This window comes from Haliotis cracherodii, unplaced genomic scaffold (genome assembly GCF_022045235.1).
Source record: "Haliotis cracherodii isolate W230 unplaced genomic scaffold, xgHalCrac1.p SCAF_4, whole genome shotgun sequence".
Classification (NCBI taxonomy): Eukaryota; Metazoa; Mollusca; class Gastropoda; order Lepetellida; family Haliotidae; genus Haliotis; species Haliotis cracherodii.
This window is the reverse complement of record NW_027266297.1, coordinates 25905880-25930780: the sequence shown is the minus strand read 5'-3', so window position 1 is coordinate 25930780 and position 24901 is coordinate 25905880. Positions and strand designations below refer to the sequence as shown.

The window sequence follows — 24901 nt, the reverse complement described above, 5'->3', positions numbered from 1 at the left end:
TTGTGTATTTTGATTGGTGAATTTCGAACATATGAAATATAAGTGATTGAAAAAGGAAATGTCTATCCTTGTTTGTTTTTTTAAATATCGTTATCCTGTCTATCCTTATTTTTTTTTTTAAATATCGCTTCGGGGCCGTCGCTTATGTATCCATGATACGGTGTTCTAACAACAGTGCCATGGTTAAATTACCGTGACCTGGGGGCAGAGCGGGAGTTAATCCATGGTAAAAGGGAATAATTCATTTTTCGGTAATTTCACACTAATTTCACGCTGGTCATTTTCCAGCCATGTTATTAAATTTATAAATTCACTAATTTGATTGGTTGAGAAGTTACCACGGCACTACTTTTCGTTCAGACACACATCTACAACCGGATAAACAGTCGGTATACTATGTCCGTGGCAATGGCCTGAGTTGAACGTAATGACATGACAACTAATCATTTCTTCAAACAATCATTTATTAAAACGTTTATTTATTATTGTGCTAAGATTAGTTATTAATCACAAGCATTGCTTTTGTATCCACCATCTAGTATTACAAAACATTAAACATAGTCAAGCCGAAGTCGGCGGAATGTAAACAATCGAACCAAGACGGCTTCGCTTGTGTACGTCCAACGTTTCTCACCGCATCAATGTGGACTTACCGTTCAAGGGATTTGGGATCAAAACAGTCGGTACTTGGTCGGCATGTTCATATGAGGTTAAGTTAAGCAAGAAAAATATATCTTCACTGTATCAAAATTCGGAGTATAGTACAAATCCAGTTGTTAGTCTATGGGCGTTACAATGATATGAGGGGCGGTCGGGTAGCCTTGTGGTTAAAGCGTTCGCACGTCACGCCGAAGACCCGGGTCCGATTCCCGACATGGGTACAATGTATGAAGCCCATTTCTGGTGTCCCCCGCCGTGATATTGCTGGAATATTGCTAAAAGCGGCGTAAAACCATACTCACTCACTCACTACAATGATATGTAACACGAATGTCATGTTTAGGTGAACGCTCGTAAACCTGAATTGTTCTGTAGCCTCTTCATCGATTCCGGCACCTTACCTTAGCATTCTACTGCAACAACCAATACAGTAGTGAGTGAGTGAGTGAGTTAGTTGATTGGGTGGGTGAGTGAGTGAGTGAGTGAGTGAGTGTGGTCTTATGCCGTTTCTAGCAATATTCCAGCAATATCATGGCGGGGACATTAGAAATTGACTTCACACATTACATCCATGAAGGGAATCGAACCCGGGTCTCAAGCGTGACGAGCGAACGCTGTCACCACTAGGCTACCCATGCCTAATAATACACCATAAAACAGAATAATACAAAATTCTGAATTCTGGAAGGAAGTCACCGAGCAATGTCTCTAGACCTAAAGTACCACGTGACCTAAATAGGTCACAATGGAATCCCCGTTCTGCACACAACATTAGTGTTCTAACAAACATTTGGACGTATGTGTAGAAAAAGAAGCAATGCTACAAATAACACGATAACGCACGCCCCGTTGTGGTATTAAGCGCTTGGAATTAACCCACGATGACCATATTAAGAGAATAGTAAAACATTCTCATATCAGTCTCTACAAATACCGTATTCGACATGATAAGCGCCCAGGGTGCTCTTAAAATTAGAAATGGGGGGCTCTTTTTAGAATATTATTTTGGTGAAAAACAACAGAGTTGAAAGATCTTACATTTCGTGGTTTATGCTGACAGCCTGAAATGTTTATATACGACAGATATATGTTTCCAGAATTTAATGTCCCATAATTAAGCGTGCATATAACATGCGTATTATACAAGAGTAAACATGTCTTGTGTACATTGATCAATCGGAAGGGGTGCTAATTGGGATTGTTCACTAGCCAATATATTAGCAAATATCGCCATGGGCGCTTATTAGAGCCGAATACGGTATTCATTTTCAACATAGTCTGTGAAGTATGGAAGTCTTTACACACCTTAATTGTTTTTTGAATCTTGGGTCAAAGAAACCATACAGGAAACAGTTCGAGACAATGGTGATGTATACAAAGTTGTACAGCACGATGTATCCTCCCTGGGACAAGAGTCCATAGCCATAACATGGCGCCACTCGGAATATTATGTAGATGGTGAAGAACGGCAGACACGAGACAATGTAGACAACAGTGATCAAGAAAAATATCAGGGTCATTCGTTTCCAGGGAAGCCTCTTATCAGCTTCACTGTGTTTACACGGGGTCAGATCCTTCAATACCCCCTCTTGCTGGTGGGGATTTTCTGCGGGGCTACATGTGTATTTCGATTCATGCTGATCTTCTCCATCGTCAGGTTTGTCAAGTGGTGTTCCTTTGTAGAACATGTCTTGCTCCGGCGAAAATGAGGACATGGAGTTTTCTACATGTAATTCCACGTTTGTCTGACGTTTGACTGTCGTGGCTGACATCGGCTGATTTGGAAGCCTCTTACTAGAAGAGGCCAGTTCTTCGCCTGATTTCGATTCTGCACCTTGGGTTGATGTATTTACTTTTGGTGCTTTCTTTCCCCACACACGTGGAATTCTCACATTGTGTGGGTATACTTTGTTAAATCGTTTGTTTCTTTGCATGGTATCCACTTCAACCTTTGATGATTCAAGCTGTTCACATCTCGGACGAGTCTGCCCTGAACTTCCTGACTCAATAGCTACTTGCGTTGAATACGCATTCCCGATTGTTCGATGATGAGAAGTGCCTTGTTTGTCAGGAGAAGTGTCTGAATGACCGACATGATCACGAGTCTCTGACTGCCTACCCATATCCGACTGTAGGCCCTTATCCAAGCCCTCATCCGAAGACCGATACAATCCTGAAGGGTGCAGTGCGGACGTCGGTCCGCCATCAACATCGTCTTTTGCAACAACTTGCTTGTCGGTGGTTGAGTTGTGCGTAAATCTTGTAAGGGTCGTGTCCTGTAGGCCTTCGACCCCTCTCTTAGAATTCTTGCTGAGTCTTCTGACCTTGACACCAATCAGGATGTAGACAGCAATAAGAATTGGAAGAGGGAGGATAAACGGGAGGATGACACAAATGAAATTCAGTTCCTGTAACCATACTTGGACAGTCTTGTTCACGAACTCAGCTGATACGAATGCCTCGGCCCTGTAGCACTGATTACTGGTATAGCTTGTGACAACCATGCGCACAATGGTAAATATTGTCATGATCACGATAACACAGGTAACTAATATCTTGGCCATTTTTGGTGACATCTGTAGCTTGAATGGCTCACATATCCGTCTGTATCTGTCAAAAGACATCAAGGGAAGAATAGACACCGAGACTTGCAGAAAGTAAATCCGAACTATATCCAATCTGGCCAGATTTGGATTACTAAAGAGACTGCCATATCGTAGAAGTGTGATCTTGTAGGGAAGTGACACACATGATATCAGATCGAAAACAGCCAGAGACAAAATGAACACCCTTGTCGTAGACTCCTTGAATTTAAGTCCATATATGTACAGAATGAGAATATTCCCGAAAACACCCACAGCAGCAAACAATGAAAACATTATTACAACTGGAATGTTTTTGACAAACTCCCCTTCTTCGTCCGCACATGAAACATTTTTTGCTTGTAAACAATTTGAAGCCATGCCGGTAATAAATGAACATGTGTCCGTTTGTTAATAATATTTGTCCTTCGTAATGCTACATCATACCATCAACACCTGACTGAAAGACATATGCTTCTCAGTTGAACTTCACACGCTCCATTGGCTCCATTGGCCGTCAATCATAATGAAAGCAGCCAATAACAGAAGGGAACTGGCAATATGAGGATGTGAGAGAATGCTCTTCTGTATCGTAAGTGATTCCAAACAAAATCCAGGTATTTCGTATTGACACTGATAAGTAGAGTAGGGCAGGATAAATATGTTCAGGTTGTTTTGAAAATGTCCGATTCAGAGCAACCGATACATCATGACGGTATTGCCGGTATTGAGAGGCAAGGTGGGGATTGCAAACATTGCTTATCAGCTCCTAGCTTTTACTATTATTGTTATAGACGTCGAGGTTTGCTCTTGTTGGTGTTGTCCTGACAATCGTAAATTGTACGAGTCGTAACGACGTCATGAGGCTGGGTGAATGTGTTGCCCCATTTGATTGTGATTGTGTTTTGCCACTCGGGTCCACTCGGCCAATACCGCTACACGCTCAGGCAGCAGTGGAGAGGCGGTGGTGCCTGATTTTCGCTGTAACCCGTGAAATGAGTGAGTTGGGTTCATCACAGCTTTCAACAGTATTCCAGTTATACCACAGCGTATCAGCTTAATGTGGGTGGAAGGCCTAGCGTGATGCAGGTCTCAGACGGTGTGGTGCTGACAAACCTAGAAACATAATAAAGGTGAACCGGGATTCGAACCCACGATCATGGGGACGCATCTTTTCACATTGATTTTGTTCGCGTTAGACGACTGGGCCACCCCCGCCCCCTGTAATTATGTAATCTGGTTCATGCCAAATGCCGACTCATATTATACTTTAGTTAACACGGTGGCGTTTTGTGAACACAGGTTAATCTTTGCTTAAAAGAGAGTAGGTATACAGGTTAATTTGAATAGAGGCGTTCTGAGGGTTCGCAACTGTCGCCAGGTTGTGTTGTGTCACGTGACCATTCACGAGGCTAGTTCGAGTTTGGATTCTGCCGGAGCTTAGCTAAGGCCCTATTGTCCTGAGGTGAGGTGACAGGGGGCTTAACGTCACGTTCAACCTTAAGATTATTGCAGACATATAGCGACGTGTATGCACGTGGGAGTTGCTGCTTATACCGGTTTTATAGTGCTTGCCTTTGGTGTGCATGTGCGCTCGCTCCCGTTTGTTTGTGTTTGTGTGTATGTGTGTGTGCGTGTGCGTGTGCATGTGCATGCGTGCTTGTGTGCGTGAGTGCGTGAGTGCGTGTGTGCGTGTGTGCGTGTGTGCGTTTGAGATTGCTTGTACTGGTCAGGACTAATAAAGGTTTTATGGAACCAGTCCCGTGCTAGCAGTTTAACATAGATACCCACACGGACAATACCCTGACTCCGAGCCGACCCATCCATTTAGTATCATCTTATTGCCGAGCGCCAGACAGCGTAACAATAAGTACAGTTTTAACGTCTTCCGGTATGACGCGGCTGGTGATCGAACCACATACCTCCAGACGCTGCATCCAAAAGACCACACAGGCGGTCCTCAATTTCCTGTTTCCTTGCGAGAGCCGAGTGGGCGTTTTGGCAGAAAAGATCTTCCGCACCTCATTTTCGTCGAGTTGTATGTTATGTGGATCGGGTGGTGAGGCTCTGTGACGTGGCTGATTGCCTGTCATCGTATACCGATGGAGAGGACCACGCCATACATCCACTCACTGGTTTGCTTTGTCCAGGTTCGCGTATTTAACCGCAGTGGTGTGTCTGGAAAGGTTTTAATGTTCATGTCAAACAATATTCTGCCATGCTCAAGGACCTACAATGTGTATTGGGTGGTTACTGGTTGTGGCCCGGAAGATTATGTATCGTCGTATGCGTATGCTGTTGGTTATGCTATGGCGTGCTGCATGGTGAGTCTTGTCGAGAAATCGATTGGTTAATTTTACTGCAGGGAATATGTACAATCAGGGAATAAAAATATCCAGGTAATATGTATGATCAGGGAGTGAGTGAGTGAGTATGGTTTTACGCCGCTTTTAGCAATATTCTAGCAATATCACGGCGGGGGACACCAGAAATGGGCTTCACACATTGTACCCATGTCGGGAATCGAACCCGGGTCTTCGGCGTGACGAGCGAACGCTTTAACCACTAGGCTACACGACCGCCCCCTTATGATCAGGGAATATGTATAATCAGGGAATATAAATGAACAGGGAATATGAATAATCAGAGAATATACATGGACAGCGAATATTAAAAATCAGGGAATATCATAATTAGGGAAAATGTATAATCAGGAAATATATAAATGTACAATCAGGGAATATATACAACCAGGGAATAAGATCAATTAGGGAATATGTATCACCAGGGATTATGTTTAATCAGGGAATACGATTAGAATAATCAAAGAATATCAATAACCGGGGTTTGACCGGTTTTGTGACCAGTTCCAGAAACCTACTTGTCAGGCATGCGACGTCGTGCTTATAATAAATTCCTTCGTGGACATTTTATGTTTATGTTTGTAATTTATGTGCATTTTGTGTCATGAGCTTGTAGAAATAAACATATTCAAGTAATGATTTTATTATGAACGTGTTGATACTTCACAATATCCGATAAGGTTATCCAGACAATGTGATTCTATAACAGGAACACAAATACCCCGGTTTCATCCTGTCGCTGAAGGCGGCCCAGATTGCTCCGCAGATTTAATTGCATTAGCCGTGTAACTCACCAGTAATGGTCCTTGATTTGTCAGCAACATGACCGTGCTCGTTGTCATCAAAGCGGTAAACGTCTACAACCTGTGTCGCTGTTGGCCTTCCTCCCACATCAAACTGACGACCGTGCTATTGCTGACCTAAAGTGTCTTTTTACGGGGAAATACGGTTAAAGAGGCTGCAAATTATATCTCATGTAAGACATAAATGACTTGTGGTCGTTGTTTATCGTTCAATAAAACACTGCAGGGAGAATAAACCATTGATACTGCAGCGTTTTATTGCACGTTAAACTACATCCCTTGTCGTTTAAGACCGCCTCCGTGGTCTAATGGTAGAGCGTCCGTCCGGAGAGCGGAAGGTCCGGGGTTCGATCCCCGACCGCGTCATACCAAAAGACGTTAAAAGATGGTACTTGTTGTTACCCTGTCTGGCGCTCGGCATTTAGGGGCTAAGACAAGGACTGGTCGGCTCGGAGTCAGTATACTGTGTCTGAGTGGGATATTCATGTTAAACTGCGGCATGGTATCTCAGTGAGCTAGCACTATAAATCGGCATCAGCCCGGACTGGTACAAGCAGCCACACACACACATAAACGTGCATGCACATCGCTATATAAGTGCAATAATCTTGGACGCGACGTTAAACCCCATTTCACCTCACCTCACCTTGTCGTTTATTTCTTCAATAGAAGGAGCAAAGTAAATGTGGACTATGACGTCATAGTGGGGGATCATACATGTGCATGTCAACCACACAAACCGATGACGTCAGATAATAACATATCGAAACGTGTCTTAAACGTGTCTTTAATGTGAATAATAAAGATTAAATATTAGAATAAATGGAATACCTCCTTATTTATATCAGGTCAAATAAAATGATAGGCAGTGAGATTTACTATACATTACGGTCAGTACAACGGTAACATATGGAAATGACACGTGATGTCATTACACCGCGCTTACGGTATCTAATCATTTCAACAATAAATGACAATGACAATGACTACCTTTTATTGTTCTTTGGGCCAACAGACCCATACAACATATGCATTTACTTCAATAATATAATGTACACACGTGCGATGTTTTTTACTTAATGTTCAATATTTCAATGAATCTTGAACACGTCATACATAAATTAAGTAAGCATAATTATTGTTTTCTTATTATATTCTATCAAGACAGTCAATAATATTAGAGGAAAAATACGAAGAGCTAATATCATACTGGGGACCGTGAAAGCGTACATGTTTTTCATCTTATAAAACAGAGCATTTAATACAACGAATATCCTTATTATATGTAGTACTTAAACCTAGCCAAGGGGGGCACAGGTGGCCTAGTCGTCCTAAGGCGTCCCTTGGGCACGCTAGAAACCTATGATTGTGGGTTCGAATTCCGGTTCGCCCCGATTATGTTTCTAGGTTTGTCATCACCATACCCGTGCTCGTGGGTTTCGCCGAAGTGGTAAACGTCTAACACCTGCATCACTTCGGACTTTCCTCCCACATTGAGCTGACACACCGTGATATAACTGGAATACTGTTAAAAGCGACGTTAATCCCAACTCACTTACTCACTTTCCAAGATTTCTGAATGGCTCCTGCATAATACCCCCTTCGGAATTTAAGCAGTGCCTTCTTATAATGTATTACTTTTAGGCCATTTAAAACGTTTTCTCTTTTCAAATCACTTTCCAAAGTAGAATAGAATGTTAACGATGAGCTATTTTAAAGCTTAAGTCTTGTTTACAACAATCAATCAGTCTTTGTTTGAAGATATCAACAAACGGTGACATGTTACCGACATCTTGAGCAATCCATACCTCGCCAAACCCTCACAGAAAAAGCAGATTTCTGATATGTTTAATCCAGTTTTGGTATGTTCTGTCGCAGGTTAGCTTGAGCATATCAAAGCAGTGAAATGGATACCTGTCACGTGGCATTGAAATCAGACGGAGCAAATAGCGGATGCACTTCACATAAAGGGTACTATATATACTAAAAAAGAGTATAAGACGTATCTCAGATTTCTGGCACTATACTTTAGGTTTTTATATGATACTGAACATGGAAGATAAAGAGTTACGGCAAGATATAAACAGGAGGAATTTCTTCTTACCAGTATGTTTTACTTAGTTGACATAATACATGTTCTATTAGCAATTCAGATGCATGATACACAAACTCTGTTTAAGATGACTTCGCCATTACAGTATCAATATATTGACTTATTTGAATCTATGTATTTCACTTTACATGTTATTTTGTAATGTTAATGGATCCAACAGCTTAAATTTAAAACAATCTTTCATCAGGACAATGCGTCAGTGAGAGTATCTGTCATCTCCATGGCTACAATCCACGAGTATTTGACACATGTATATTTGTTCACTTTGGGACCATCCTCAGCCCTTAAAATCCTTAACTGTGCTCCTGGCTTACAATTTAGGTACATGCACTTCGTTTGATAAAGGAAAGCTTTTACAGACTGGTTTCCTTCAATCTACATTTTCTAAACAGCCTGTTAAGTATTGAAGACGTTACAGACCTCAATTGTCTTTTGAATCTTGGGTCAAAGAAACCATACAGGAAACAGTTCGAGACAGTGATGATGTATACAAAGTTGTACAGCACGATGTATCCTCCCTGGGACAAGAGTTCATAGCCATAACATGGCGCCACTCGGAATATTACGTAGATGGTGAAGAACGGCAGACACGAGACAATGTAGACAACAGTGATCAAGAAAAATATCAATGTCATTCGTTTCCAGGGAAGCCTTGTCTCAGCCGACTTGTGTTTACGAAGGGTAAGATCGTTCACTGCTTTTTCCTGTTGGCTTTCATTTTCCAGGGAGGGAGTTCTTGATTCCTGTAGGTCTTCTCGATGGTCAGTGTTACCACTGGTCGTTCCTCTGGTGACGATGTCTCCCTTTGACGCATAAGAGGATATAGTCCTGGGAGTTATTGAATATTGGGACGGTGTGTTATCGAGTGGCGGCTGATCTGAATGTCTCCCAGGAGAAGACTGACATTCTTCTACACCTGACTGGGATCCAGTAGCTCGGCTGAATTTCTTTGCTTTCGACGTTATCGAAGTTCGTATGCGTGAAAGTCTTATTTTGGGTTTTTGTATATGCTGTAATCTTGAGTTCCTTTGCTGGACGTCCATTTCGAACCGGTGACATCCAGTTCGTGTTTGTCCCGGGCTGTTTGTTCCAGGTTTAATAGATGCTCTCACTGTGCGCTCATCAGACGTTTTCGTAAGACGCAAGGAAGATGGAGAGGGATGATGTCCTGGTCGAACTTTGCTATCAGATCCTGTTGTCCAAAGCTCCCTTTTGACAGATGAAGTCGAATGCCGTAAAGATGACGTCTTTAAATAACCATGTGCCGCTCCAATGACGTCATTTTCAGCAGTGTTGTCTTCATCTGATTTGGGAGACGCAAAACATCTTGGGGTTGATATATTGAGCGGCGTATGTTGTTTAGGCTCGATTCCGCTGCCATTGGTCTTGCCGAGTCTTCTGACCTTGACACCGATCAGGGTGTAGACAACAATAAGAATTGGAAGAGGGAGGATAAACGGGAGGATGACACAAATGAAATTCAGTTCTTGTAACCATACCTGGACAGTCTTGTTCACGAACTCAGCTGATACGAATGCCTCGGCCCTGTAGCACTGATTATTGGTATAGCTTGTGACAACCATGCGCACAATGGTACATATTGTCATGATCACGATAACACAGGTAACTAATATCTTGGCCACTTTAGGTGAAATCTGCACCTTGAGGGGCTGACATATCCGTCTGTATCTGTCAAAAGACATCAAGGGAAGAATAGACACCGAGACTTGCAGAAAGTAAATCCTAACTATCTCCAATCTGGCCAGATTTGGATTACTAAAGAGACTGCCATATCGCAGAAGTGTGATCTTGTAGGGAAGCGACACACATGATATCAGATCGAAAACAGCCAAAGACAAAATGAACACCCTTGTCGTAGACTCCTTGAATTTAAGTCCATATATGCACAGAATGAATATATTTCCGAATACACCCACAACAAGAAACAACGAAAACATTATTACAACAGGAATGTTTTTGACAAATTCCTCTTCTTCGTCCGCACATGAAACATTTTTTGCTTGTAAACAATTGGAAGCCATGCTAGCAGTTTCTGTAACATGTTACTGTCCCACTGTATACACCTTTCCCTTTGTGGCCAATCCAGGTACATTACATTACGTCATGATTTAGAAATGTCAGTCAAAACGAAAACAGCCATTCAGCAGAGATTTGGGACAACAAGGATATGATAGGAAGGTAGTATATTGATCTCTTAATCTCATGTTTACCGAAAATTGATAACCAAACTGGCCATGTATTTTATATTTAGATTCCGAATCATCGTTAATAACCTTGTCAACAGGCCCCTTGCGAAAAGGAAGTTAGATATTGTAGCCATTGCTTATCGACTCTTAAGATGCCCTACATTTTGGGACGTCAAGGGCTGTTATTATCAGTGCCGCTCGAGATCCCAAGATCATACACGTTCAATGTCAATAAAAACGAATAAAAATTGCGTGATCTGTCCGCATTGTGTAGACTGGTGCAAGACTTCATTATCACCAGACTGGAGTGCAGCCGTACTGATAGCAACACATCCTCACTTGTAACTGGTAACTTGGAGTAATAGAAGCGCTTGGATTACTTTGTTGAGGGGGCACGTCTAAGGCGCCGCAGTTGTGTTGGGTTTCGTCCCTTAGGCGTGCCAGAAGCTTATGACCATAGGTTCGAAACCCAGATAGTCCTGATAATGGTTCTAGGTTTGTAATCACTATTCCCATGCTCTTACACGTCTAAGAGCTGCATTATTTTGGCTTTCCTTCAACCTCAAACTGGCACACTGTGATATAACTAAAATAGTGTTCAAAGCGGCGTTAAAGCTAACATAAGACTTTGTTTAACAAGACCCATTTACATGTTGACTGAAAATGAGGGAAAGGCAAATTGATGCGTGAACAGAACGTATCTCAGGATCGATGAATGCACTGTAGAAATTGGAATGTTGAGGTTGTTAAATCTAACACGCATGAGCTAATTTCCTTTATTTTTTATTTACACTTTTTAATATTATATTTTAATAGAAATTGCATCCTACTCTGCATTGAGCAACGATATCGGGTGTTCAATAAAGGAGAAACAGGGATTCTTCTTTACGTACCAGAAAGACACACCCTGGAATATTGATGAAAGCAGAGTAGAACCCAGCTTTCTCACACGCACGCACGTACACACACGCGCTCGCACGCACGCATGCACGTACAAACACACAGACAGACAGACAGACACACACACACACACACACACGCACGCACGCACACATACTCTGGTTATGAAATGCATGTCTCGGGGCTAGTATACATTTCACATAGGACCAACTTGAGCACATTTATCAATTACCTAAAAAGAGTAATTTCTTTTCTATCTATTCGTTTCTTTGAACAAAAAGCTACCAAATCACGCGTACCTACAAAGCATATAATAACATAATACGTGATGCATGACACATATCTTACCGTTCATAAACAGATAGTCTGTTAGTCCTGATGTAAGTATACATATAGTTGGAAATTTTATACAATTTCTTTCATGTGGCCGTGACAGAAGACTACTTTCGTTAGCATTCATTGTGGATTTCGCGGGTTCGAATCCCGCTGGCGACACGGTTTTAATGAAATTCTCCAGTAAAAGAAATGATAAGGAAATAAGTAGTTCCGTCATTGCCAAGTGGTGTTGAACTGACAATTCGGTTAGTTATTGCACAAAGAAGCTATGGTATATTCAAGAACGAGTATGTCATAAAGAAATAAGAATGTACGCAAGATACGATGGATTTACTTTCATGAAGACACGATCCATACTTTTGACACAGAACTTGTTCAATAGAATAAACCAGAGACAGTGCTATCGTTGATGCATTACAACCTGTCTACTGGAGATAAGCTTCACACAACAGCTCTTTCAGTTTAACTTTGAAAGATTAACTTTCTGCGGCTTTGGAAAGTTGGCAATGTGTATTCCCTTTGACAGGAACGCCCTTCAGAAGTGTGCAGGCTGTTCGTATCATCCTCCGGTCTTTGAAGGTCTTTTAGTGATAGATTTTCCCGACTGCCTAATTTGATTTGTTTATATACAACCCATCTGATATCCTTTCGCCACCGCTGCAATCACGTCCCCGAATTACGTTCCTTTGGTGTGTCAGACACCTATGACCGTGGTTCGAATGTCGGATTCGCCCTTCCCTAGCTAGGTTAGGTTACCTGTGCACATGGGTTTCACAAAACTGGTAAACAAAGACATGCATCACTTCTTGCTTTGCTCCAACACCAAGCTGATACACTGTGATATAACTGGAATACTGATCAAAACCGCCATAAACCGAACTCGTCGGTTAGAATGAGTGGGTGAGTAAGTGAGTTGGGTTTAAGGCCGCTTCGAGCAGTATTCCAGTTATATCACGGCGTGTCAGCTTGGTGTTGGAGGTAAGCCAGAAGTGATGCATGTCTTGAGACGTTTACCAATTTGGTGTAACTCTCAAGCCAGGACGGATATGGATCTGACAAACCTATTTACATAATCAGGGCAAACCGGGTTCAAACCCACGATCCTTAAGTTTCTGGCGAGCCCAAGGATGCAACTTAGAGGACCCTTGCCCTCTGCATGTGAAGTGAATCTGGAGCAAGTCCGTTGGTATCATTCAGAAGTTGTCCTCCAGAAACTAGGTGCAATTATTTACATGAATTATAACAATGAACACATTTCCAGACAAGATTGTTATATCTTCCAGCCCATGATAAATCATGAATCCATTGACCAGCGAAGATCCTGATTTAGAATTTATCTTCAGCATCCCATGCTTGTCGTGAGAGGAGACTTAAGGGATCGGGTGGTCAAGCTCGCTGACTTGGTTGATGCATGTCATCATATGCCAATTGTGTAGATAGACGCTTAAGATGTCAATCACTGGATTATTTGATCTCAATTTCTTACAGACCACTGGCATATAGCTGGAATAATGAGGGGTGCAGCAATAAACAACAAACACAAATAACTCCTTCAACTGATTTTCAAATCAATTTCCAATATTAATATCTGAAGTACTACCTAACTCTACCATCAACAAGTTCCAGGTAAATGTTGGTCTTCATGGTAATTGTGAACTCTTGGATTTTGTAATCTGCATATGGTCATTGTTCTTTGACCTTTGACCCCTTAATAAAGCAAAGTTCAATTGTCTAACAGTCGTGAACTGTTTTATACCTATTTCATCAATAGTTGTTATATTTATTGTGACCTGTGAAGATCCAGGTTAGAATAGGTCTTCAGCAACCTATGCTTGCCCTAAGAGGTGACTGAGGGGATCAGGTGATCAGACTCGCTGACTTGGTTGATTTCTGTCATCGTATCCCAGTTGCGTAGATCAATGCTCATGATATCAATCTCTGGATTGTCTGGTCCAGACTTGATTATTTACAGACCAATGTCATATAGCTGGAATATTCCTGAGTGTGGGTGTTAAACAAACAAAACAAACAAACAAAGCCTATTTACTGTAAGTTCACAAATAACTTTTCGTCTGGTCATGTGACCTGTACATTTTTCTCATGAATGAAAAACTCAAGACTTGAGAGGTACAGTACAAACACTTTATTTACAATTTGTCACAAGATGAAGATGAAGATGGATATGTAGTGTAGGATGATGAACAGAATGATCAAACGTACATGGACAATGAGTATTTACATAAAGAGAAGGATTTTATTGATTTTCTTTCATAAAACTATAATTAATCAAAACCTGGCTAAATCGGGTGTTCTTTAACTTCTTTTGAGTAGTATATGATTTGTTAATTAAGACATAAATTTAATTGGAAAACAAATACAATAAAACTATTACAAAGTATGGAAAAGACTACCATTTACTCTCTGAATTGTAGCTAAAGTTGAAGCTCGTCGTGTTGAACTTGGATGTGTCCAATTATATGTTGTATCAAAGTCATTTGGGAGACCAATGTATACAACTTAGTAGTAAAATTCCTGGTGTCTCCAACCACTGATAATTCAACCTATTTTTCTAGGTCCCCGTGAGTTGACACAACGAGGTTGGACTGTATTTTAAGATTTTTGTAGCTAAATCATCTTGAGATATAAATTAAAAAGAAGCACAGAGAATCTAATAATTTTCAGAAACGAACAAAATCTTCACTTATTCTCAAAGTAATGTAGACTTGCTTAAGAGATTGTGGCTATTTTTGTTTCAGGGTCTGAATGAGTGACTGTGGATGGCATCCTTCTCAGAGTCAGTTTCCAGGCGATGCATGGCCAGATGAATGTATCAGGTCTCCAGATCAATGTCCCTTTGTTTACATGTTGGCTAAAACATCTTGAAGGTAAGGTCATCAGACTAGCATGGTTTCACGGTCCTTCAGTATTTTTTTCAAACATGTACTAAGGGAAAGCAATTTAACGTTTGTTTCATGGATCGTTTTTTTAAAAAGCTGAGGAATTTCCAAATATTTTGCAAATGTAAAAGATATTATTTCACCACCAACCTGCTAGCTTTATTAAAGTTTTAATTTAACAACTTTTTTTAAGAACTACAAATGAAGCACATGTAGTCTTATAATCACATTCAATATGAAAAACAGGAAAATATGTTTTTCTTCATAAATAACCATTTTAACCCATAAGTTTGTTCATTGACTTACTGGGTCACCAAGTATTTTTATTTACAAAGTTTTCTGAAGAGCAAACATTACAATTCATAGCAGTGCTAATCAGACTGATATTCAAAAAAGCAATAAAAATAATGTTAAAATGATTAATCAAAGGATTGTAAAACTTCATTTCTACTGTTCTTGGTGCGGACATACCCTCTATGTGTTTTTACATAGATCTAACTTAACGTACTTGAGTCCAATTCGGTGATATACAGACTTCTTTCTAGATTTCTGGGTGTACTTGATAATTTTAGCAAGTAAAGTAGACATACTAGAAAACCTAGTAGATTTCTGGGCATTGAATACCATTATAAGACCTTTTAGCTATCAATCTCATTAAAATAAGATCTTAGTTCTCGCTACTGCTAAACAAATATCTGAGGACATCCCATTACGGGTCACGTCAGAACGACCTTCGCGAATTTTGACTGACCAATGAAATGACTGACAAGAAATTAACATTAGCCAATCAGAAGGCAGCTTTCTCGAGCTTTACGACACTAGTTTCAAACTGGCGACTACGCTTCGAAACATATTTTGACGTATTCTCGATTAAAAAAGTATATTAAAACTGATGAGAAGAACACTCTGGAATGGCTTATGGATGGCCTAGATTGTATGGATATAATCATAAAACCTGTAACTGTCGTTCGGAATACCCCGTGTCAAATATTTCGTGGTTGCATGCTTAGAAGCGAGTAGCAAGTACAAAGATTTGATTTTAATGAGATTTTATTAGCTATCTATCAGTATCAAGCTTAAAGATTTTGGAGATCCATACTAATTATTATTAGAGTGTAAACCAGTACTCGGCTTTGAAGGTAGCTATCTCAGTACCAGGCAAACCCACTACTAATTGTGGGGGCGATGTACCATGACTGAGAGGTGGTTATACCAGCTGGTCACGAGTACTATGCCTACTCTTACAGTATTCCCTCTAAGAAGAGCTGGATTTCAATAAACAGCCGATTTCTATAAAGAGACGACCTCAAAGAAGAACCTGATCTCTATAAAGAGCTGACCTCTTAGAAGAACCTGATCTCCATAGAGAGACGACCTCTAAGAAGTGCCTGATCTCTGTAAAGAGCCAACCTCTAAGAAGAGCCTGATTTCTGTAAAGAGCTGACCTCTAAATAGAGACTGATCTCTATCAAGCGCCTGCTATCTATTATGAGCCGAGCTCCATAAACTGCTGAATCTCGGAGGAAGGTTTTGGAATGAGACTGGAGTTCTTACAAAGGCCTGGCCTGGTCATCTGCAGCTAATGATTTCTCCTCATTACACTGAATACCATAAAGTATACTGAACAAAGCTGACGTTCTCATCCCAGTTACAAAAGGAATAAGAGTCCAGTCTATAAGAGATGACTCAAATATTGGCTGGGTCTGACGTCAACTGAAATTGATAAAATCCCGGCTCTTCATTAGAAATACAGTATTTAAGCAGATTTTCACATTTTTTCATTCCAACCACCCTACTGCAAGCATGAGGTACTGGGGGCCTCATCAGTTGTGTGATCTCAAGGTCTTCCATCATGTGCCTCCATCTATCTGTACACGGAGCCGGGTTTCATTGTCCATCATCACCCGCGTGGTTGCTGCGCCGTAGTAGTCTATCACATACTCTGACCCGTCCGAGGGCTTCACTACCTGCACACAAGTTGACATGTTCACTAAACAGCCTGATACACAGGGCATGTGCAACATACTTTTATAACAAAAATGAGTTTATATTAAATAAAATGTTTCAGAGGTATTTTGTCTTATATATTAGAATATAATAATGTCCACAAGCTCCTCTTGCAAAATATAAAACACAATAATTAAAAACAAAAAATAAAAATATAATTTGTTTTTGCCTTATTTTAAGGTTGTTACAATGTTGGGAAAGCGTTCTAGATTTGGAAAGCTCCTTAAATGTCAAGATCTGACTATTACTTACTTTTTTTAGGCAAACAGAAAAAGAAATAATTCTCAATTAAGTTTTTGTTTTTTATTACTGCCGAGGCTGAGTGAGTGAGTAAGTATTGTTTTACGCCATTTTTAGCAATATTCAAGCTATATCATGACACCAGAAATGGGTTTCAAACATTGTACCCTATTTGGAATCGAACCCGGGTCCCTGGCATGATGAGCAAATGTGTTAATCACAAGGCTACCCCAACGCCCCTGCTTAGCAATAAGTCTACCCCCAAATCCCTACTTAGCAATAAAATATATCACAAATTGATTTCATGCCTGTCCCAACAAAAGCTAACCTCTCTATGACCAACAAACTAGCATACACAAAAAAAACCCATCTTTTTAGATAGTCTAGATAGTAGAAGTGCATTTAACACAGTAAACATGTAATTATTAACATGATCAATGTAAACAAAAGTTACTTTGTTCCTACTCTGTACAATGTGTTTCTTCTAATAATTACTGACAAAAAGCATTCTACTAACTTATATTTAGAGATGAAGTCAAAAATGTAAACCTTTACGATGGAGCAAGACATAACTTAGGGCTCACTTAAAACATTCCGTTTAGGTGAGCTAAAAACTACTTATTAACATCAGGTAAAAACAAAATTCTTAAATTAAATACACATCTTAATGAAAGTAGGTTTAATAAACTGTACAGCTTCCGGACAATTAATCCCTTTCCAAATGTTATATGTACAGTGTATATATACAGTTTCTAAACATGCTAAATGCATGTGACAGAAATCTGTTTGCGAAAAAATCCCAACAAACACACAAATAGTTTTGCGTTTGAAAAAAAGGAGGAAATTATTTAAATGTCCACTCAACATGCTGCCCGATCATCGAGGAAAACTGTTCTTTCCTGTGTAGCAGCCTCCTCATTCTGGGAACTTACCTGTGTTGCTATGAGCAGAATGTCAATCAGCTGACCCAGGAACATAAACCCCAGGGTGGCAAACTTCACCAAGCCTGGAATGCATCAGCAAGTATCAACACAGTGTTCAAATTCCTATTTGAAATAATGTACTGTCAACATGTCCTCAACATACACATGGTATAACTGGCTGAAATATCTATTGTAAGAGACCAGAAGGGACCACATCCAATGTGCTTTTCTCTTAATCAATTGTCAGTCATATATATATGTATGTGTTTCCCAAACAGGTTGAGGATTTGGGGGCAAAATGTTAATTCAGTTTTACTCTGTTATGCCAGAAATTAAATTTTTATATTGTAGAAAAATTTCAAGGTCAACATGACAAAAATGCATGCAGGAAGTGAAAAGGGTGGTCCTGGGTTTATTGCTCAATTATCAAGGGAGTGAGTGAGTTGGGTTTAACACCACCTTTAATAATTTTCCAGATATATCATGGAGTGTCAGCTTAATGCAATCATAGGCTTCTGGCATGCCCAAGGGAAGCAACTCTGCCCAGCAAATTGCAGAGTCTTAGACAACTTGGCCATGTGTGCCAACCAATTATTATGAAAACGAAAGTAATAATATGAAATTGAAAAGTACATCACAGATGAGGAAAGGGTCACATTCATCTGTTCAAGAACTTTGGTGAATTGACGTTCATTAAACGTTTTTAATTTGTAAACATGATTTGTAGGAGTTTAAATTAGGCTGCATATATAGTGTTCTCAGGAATATATATTGTATAAGGCTATAAGGCATCATAAATGAAATTGGTTTATTTTGATACATTTTGAGGAGGCTCATTCATTAAAAAAGAGAAACAAGTATTTTAATCATTGTTAACCACAGGTAGCTGGCTCTTAAAGTGATAGAGCTTAAATCAGCCAATGAGTTACTATTTCAAATTTTATATCATGTCTTATGTCTGAATGATATTGACTATGCAGTCTCAATTTTTCTATAATAGCTTTAAAATACATACTCTACATACATCAAGCTGCATTAACATTTTGAAAGGTATTCAGTAAAATTTGATTTAGCTAAGGTCAACTCTCAATTACAACCCAATATAAAAAAATGCACATATTAATCAATGCTAGACATGCCCAAAGTATGGTACCTTTATCTTTTCTGAATCTTTTTTTGTATGGCTTATAAAAAAATCACCTTCTTTTTTGTTTCAGAAACATTGAAACATGTCTACCAATGTATGTTACAAACGAGAATTGTTCTTAGTCTGAGCAAATCGACAAGCCAAGGCTGCCCAGATTGTTACTTCTTAAACTGGACCCTAAGTTTTGATTATGCTTACCTATAGCGGGGTAGCCCAGGTAGAACCTGTCAATACCAAACATCCCCAGGAATATGGACAACAGGAGGGCAGTCTCAAACTTGTGTCCATTTCTGAATCAACCAAGTTTGACATGAGCATTTCATCAATATTGAGGTGAAATGGAGTTTAATGTCAGATCCAAGCTTACAGCATTCACATAGTGACGTGCATACACATGTTTGTGTGTGGCTGCTTGTACCAGTCCAAACTAATGCCGATTTTATAGTGCTAACCCACTGTTTGTTTTGTTTGCTTGTTTTTCAACACCGCACTCAGCAATATTCCAGCATCATGACGGAGGTCTGTAAATAATCGAGTCTGGACCAGAAAATCCAGTGATTGACATCATGAGCATCAATCTACGCAATTGGGATAGGATGACATGAATCAACCAAGTCAGCAAGCCTGACTAGCCGATCCCATTAGTCACGTCTTACGACAGGCATAGTCTCCTTTTACATCAAGCATGGGCTGCTGAAGACCTATTCTACCCCGGATCTTCAAGGGTCGCTAGTTCACTGAGAAACCATGCTGTAGTTTAACATAAATGCCCCAATCAGAAACAGTATATTGACTCCAAGCAGACTAGTCCATGTTTTAGCCCCTTAATGCAGAGCGCCAGGCAGGGTAACAACAAGAACCATCATTTAATGCCTTTTACTACAACGATCGAACCCAAGACCTTCCTCTCTTCAGGCGGATGCTCTACCACTAGAACATGATTGATCATGTGATTGTGACAGAAACAGTTGTAATCATGATAATGGTGCAATCTTCATTTGCATAATTTCGACACATTATTACTATTACCGTATTCGACGTAATAAGCGCCCAGGGTGCTCTAAAAATTAGAAATAGGGGGCTCTTATTAGAATATTATGTTGAGGAAAAAAACAGAGTTGAAAGATAAATTTCGTGGTTTATAGTGACAGCCTGGAATGTTTATGTACGACAGATATATTTTTCCAGAATTTAATTGCCCATAATTATATGCACATAAGAGTGCATATAACACACGAGTGTGTATTATAAGCGAATAAATAAGTCTTGCGTACATTGATCAATTGGAAGGGGTGCTAATTGGGATTGTTCACTAGCCAATATATCAGCAAATATCGCTGTGGGCGCTTATTAGAGCGGGGCGCTTATTACGTTGAATACGGTATTAGTTTTCATACCATACATGTACAGGAACTTGAATTCACTGTATTATTTTATCCAGCAAAATGTTTCAGCAGCGTGCTGAAGGCATTTTATTGATATATACTAGTCAAAAGAAGTTAAAGTGCACCCAATTTGTTCAAATAACTATAGTTAAACTGTCATGGCGATTTGACAGATTAACTTTAGCACATGAAAACAATCACATATTCTTTAACTACTTTTGAGTGGTATGTCCACAATGTGATCAAGTGATGACATTGTGGACAAATGAGAAATGCCTTTAGCTGTGCCTTTATAAATACCACTGGTCATTCTTGTATGTCTGGATTCCTTGAACATGTTGAAGAATATCATAGGTACCTACAATCTGTTTGTTCGTTGTTGAAAGCCACACTCAGCAATATTCCAGCTATATGACGGCGGTCTGTAAATAATCGCCTCCCGACCAGACAATCCTGTGATTGACATCATGAGCCTCGATCCACGCAGTTGGGACACGATGACATGCATCAACCAAACCAGTCATAATGACCATCCAATCCCTTTAGTCACTGCTTAAAAGAAGTAAGGATTGCTGAAAATCGATTCTAACTCGGGTCTTCATTGGTAACCTACAACATGTTTATGCTTTTTGACAACAATGTGTAACTGTAAATCTTTAAGATTGCTATGACCATCTTGAGAGAACATATGCCACATTTGACACCATGATTATGTGTAGATGGAATGATGAAGGGATTTGTGATGGAGCCAAAGATAACTTACGTCCAGTTGCATGGGACATGCTTCTTGAAACCTGTGGTGCTATTACGTGGAGTGCCATTATGAATACAAGTGATGTCTACAGCGGGCCGACAGGTAACTGAAATAGACCATCATGGAGAATTCAATTCACAGGTTTAGAAACTTCTGCCTAATCATGCTAAGAGTACAAATTCTGAAATCTTGATCATTTTGTAAAGATATTTCTTGAAAGTAGATATCAAGATCTATGTGTCATACCTGCATCTGGAAACAACAAACAATACAAATATATCTATTGCCAATCTCTTTTCATGTTAAAAAGGCTCAAAGAAATATTACTATGTAATAAGTCAAACCGATGAAAGCTTAAAAGTTATTGACAAGTGGGAAGAGGAACTTTTAATGGATATGAACTGGCCTAGCTTATTTATCAGAGCACACAAAACTACTCCAGACCCTAAACTAAGATGGTTTCAGCTTAGATTGCTCCACAGAATTCTACCTGTTAATACTTAATTACTCAAGATGCATATTGTTGACAACTGTCTATGTACTTTCTGTAATGCCGAGCCAGAATCTATTCAACATCTGTTTTGGGACTGTTGGGTAAGCAAAAACTTCTGGAAAAGATTTTCACAATGGATTGAATCCAAGTGTCCACATACTGGCAAGATAAATCTTACTTCAGACCTAATTCTTTTTGGCTTTTCAAAACATTTCCATACCGATGATATTTTTGATCTGATACTCTTATTGGCCAAATTTCACATTTATAGATGCAAAATGAAAAATAACCAAACAACCATTACACATTTCCAAAATGAGGTTAAATATTATTACCAAATAGAAAAATATAGACACTTTAATAAAGCCAAACAGACTGAATTCTATACGAAATGAGCTCCTTATGAAAACCTTTTGAAAATATAAACATTTGCTATTCCAAAACTATCTATGTGTCTGGTCAACACTGTCCCCTCCAAGAAAAAGACCCCCAAACCCAAACCCAATTTCCAGGTGTTCAGTTGGCGTTTATTTCCTTTGGGCAAGCAATGAAGTAAACATGTTACACATATTAAATGAAACTTCATTTGACTGAATTGACATACCGCATTTGATGTAATAAGTGCCCATGGTGCTCTCAAAATTAGAAACAGGGGGCTCTTATTAGAATATTATTTTGGTGAAGAAAAAAACAGAGTTGAAAGATTATACTGACAGCCTGAAACGTTTATATAAGACAGATATATTTTTTGAGAATTTTATTGCCAATAATTAAGGGTGCATATAACACACAAGTGCGTATTATACACGAATAAATAAGTCTTGTTACATTGATCAATCGGAAGGGGTGCTAATTGGGATTGTTCACTAGCCAAATTATTAGCCATGGGTGCGTATTAGAGCAGGGCGCTTATTATGTTGAATATGGTAAATGTATTTGGTTATTACATTACAACAAACTACTGTTGTGTCCCAGGTAGAATGATCAATAATTACATATGGATATGGATTTAGGAAAGGTTGCCTTAAAATGACTTAAATACTATCTCAGGGTAAATAGTACTTGACACGAAAAACCTACCTGGAACTGTCCTGTTGTCTGGGTTACATCCCTGTGCCTGCTGGGTTTCGGGGTCAATCTCAGGGTCATCACATAGGTACCTTCACATGTTAAGTTATATCATACTCTAAATTGGGCTTGAATATTGTTGAATACCAAACAACTGCCCATCGTAACGATTCCGGCCCCGTTCCACAAGGCGATCTTTGTGCCAACATGACTGAACTTTCATACTGTAACACTGCTTTACAGCATAACACTACTAAGACTGCTTTGTGGAAGTGACCTCGGATCACTAGAGAAAAAACAATGAATTAATCCATTCAACATTTTCACTGTGACAGTGTCACTATGCTGCTTGTACTACTACTTGGAGAGTTGAAGGTAGTGTGGGCACGGACATAGAGGAATACATCATTCTCATCTGGCAGTTATATGGCAAAAGTTCGACTGGGCCCAATTGCAAAGAGCTATCTCGGTGAGGACTCAAACATCAGGCACATATAAATTTTACTTATGTGTGTAATTGGTAAAGCTAAAATGGCACTCTTATCAAATTGTCACAAAAGCAAAAAATGATTAAATTGACGAAAAGAGAGCCTTGACAAGGGACAACCACCATCATTTACAACCAGAAGATGACTTTACAATCTCTGTCAGTGTGCGCAATACTGCACATTATTACATGTTGTGGACATTATTCATATCCTCTAGTCAAAAAATAAAATTACCATGGGTTCACCCAATATTTTGCTGGAAATGCATTTTGTCTAATATTATGGAAACATGAACATGGTCATGATGATAAACAAGATGAGTTTTTTTCTGACACCATAGTCTAAAAGTAACAGTGACCAAGACAGGAAACTTGACTGTTGCATTTTCATAGCTATAATTTTACAGTTATCCAAGAGCCTGTTACTTCCTACAAGAAGAAGACGCTAGCTTGTAAATCGGGAGCAGTTCAGGACGGCCTCAAAAGGTAAAGTCAAAGCGACCACAGCAGGAAGTCAAAACATCCACAACCCATTGTCAAAACGGACACAAAAAAGTCCACACAGCCACAACAAAAATGCCATAACGGCCACACAGAAAATAAAGAAGAAAAACTCAAGTATTGAGTCACATTAATTTATAACAGTTCATAACACCATATGCACACAAATCTTAATTCAGCAATGACTAGGCACTACACCATGTACACAGCACATATTAATTTTTAAGCCCTTGGTCCATGGTTTGAAACGCATATGTTAAGCAGCTCGGGGGGTCCAGTAGACAAAGCACTGCCTCATGACCAAGAACATGAGATTCTGAACTTTGTTTCACCATTATTGTGTACTTTAGTTGATCAGTTAACAGGTTCTTTATATGAAAACTGTATGTCAGTTTGATACAAGTCTTTAGACATGTACTAGTAATTGATTAACGCTCCACTGATCTCAATGAACAATGTTGGGGGCCCAATGTTGGGGGCCCAATGTTGCTCTACCACGGATCTATGATAATTCCTTGCTCCACCGAATGCACGTGATTTAGATGCGCCGCACACTGCTGTGTTGTTCTGTATCATATTTACACACTGATTAGGAAATTACTTCTGGGTATATAATAGTACCGCCAATGCCCAGTCGCAACCTCGAAAAAAGGATACTGTCCCAACAGTAGCTGATCACAGGGTGATTGTCCCTTTCTATTTTCACTCGATGTTTCTGTCACACAGTATAACAACACTAATGCGATGGAAAGAGTAACCTGGTACCGGTACATGTGGAAATATGCTCGTATTGTTGACTTTACAGAAAAATATTACAAGAAACTGTCATTTGTGAAAGGTAAACATGGGGAGGCCAAACAACACCGCCGGATGTTAAACCGTGGAAAACTATAGTTCTGTCCAAGAGTACAATTCTAGCAATGATAATGTTTTCAAAAACATGCATAATAAGGCAACTAAAACAAATTAAGAATATCGTTCAAAATCAATAATTGCAAAACTTGACAATGTTAATACAGTATCGCGGATTATTCT

At 39.6% G+C, this 24901-nt stretch overlaps 3 protein-coding genes across 3 annotated transcripts; all 3 read right to left on the bottom strand.

The window, feature by feature from the left end:
- Positions 1–1928: 1928 nt before the first annotated feature.
- Positions 1929–3623, bottom strand: LOC139478482 (uncharacterized). Its single transcript, XM_071260967.1, has one exon. The coding sequence runs from the start codon at positions 3621–3623 to the stop codon at positions 1929–1931; it is 1695 nt and encodes a 564-aa protein (XP_071117068.1).
- A 5251-nt stretch (positions 3624–8874) lies between these two features.
- LOC139479346 (uncharacterized) lies at positions 8875–10563 on the bottom strand. Its single transcript, XM_071262203.1, has one exon. It carries the CDS (start codon positions 10561–10563, stop codon positions 8875–8877), a length of 1689 nt encoding a protein of 562 aa, XP_071118304.1.
- Positions 10564–16062: 5499 nt separating this feature from the next.
- Positions 16063–24722, bottom strand: LOC139478654 (TM2 domain-containing protein biscotti-like). The gene is made up of 6 exons (XM_071261217.1): positions 24524–24722; positions 22891–22970; positions 21327–21423; positions 19377–19468; positions 18041–18114; positions 16063–16828 (listed from the first exon to the last, which is right to left on the bottom strand). The coding sequence occupies exons 1-6, from the start codon at positions 24637–24639 to the stop codon at positions 16712–16714; spliced, it is 576 nt and encodes a 191-aa protein (XP_071117318.1). The 5' UTR covers positions 24640–24722; the 3' UTR covers positions 16063–16711.
- Between the last annotated feature and the right edge of the window lie 179 nt (positions 24723–24901).

Bases quoted from the DNA above. Each gene is read 5' to 3' on its own strand.
- LOC139478482 (XM_071260967.1), bottom strand. From the start codon at position 3,623: ATGGCTTCAAATTGTTTACAAGCAAAAAATGTTTCATGTGCGGACGAA.
- LOC139479346 (XM_071262203.1), bottom strand. From the start codon at position 10,563: ATGGCTTCCAATTGTTTACAAGCAAAAAATGTTTCATGTGCGGACGAA.
- LOC139478654 (XM_071261217.1), bottom strand. From the start codon at position 24,639: ATGTACCGGTACCAGGTTACTCTTTCCATCGCATTAGTGTTGTTATAC. The intron at 22,971-24,523 runs GTATCCTTTTTT...TAACATGTGAAG, and splicing joins GATCAGCTACTGTTGGGACA to GTACCTATGTGATGACCCTG. The intron at 21,424-22,890 runs GTAGGTTTTTCG...GGTCTATTTCAG, and splicing joins AGACAACAGGACAGTTCCAG to TTACCTGTCGGCCCGCTGTA.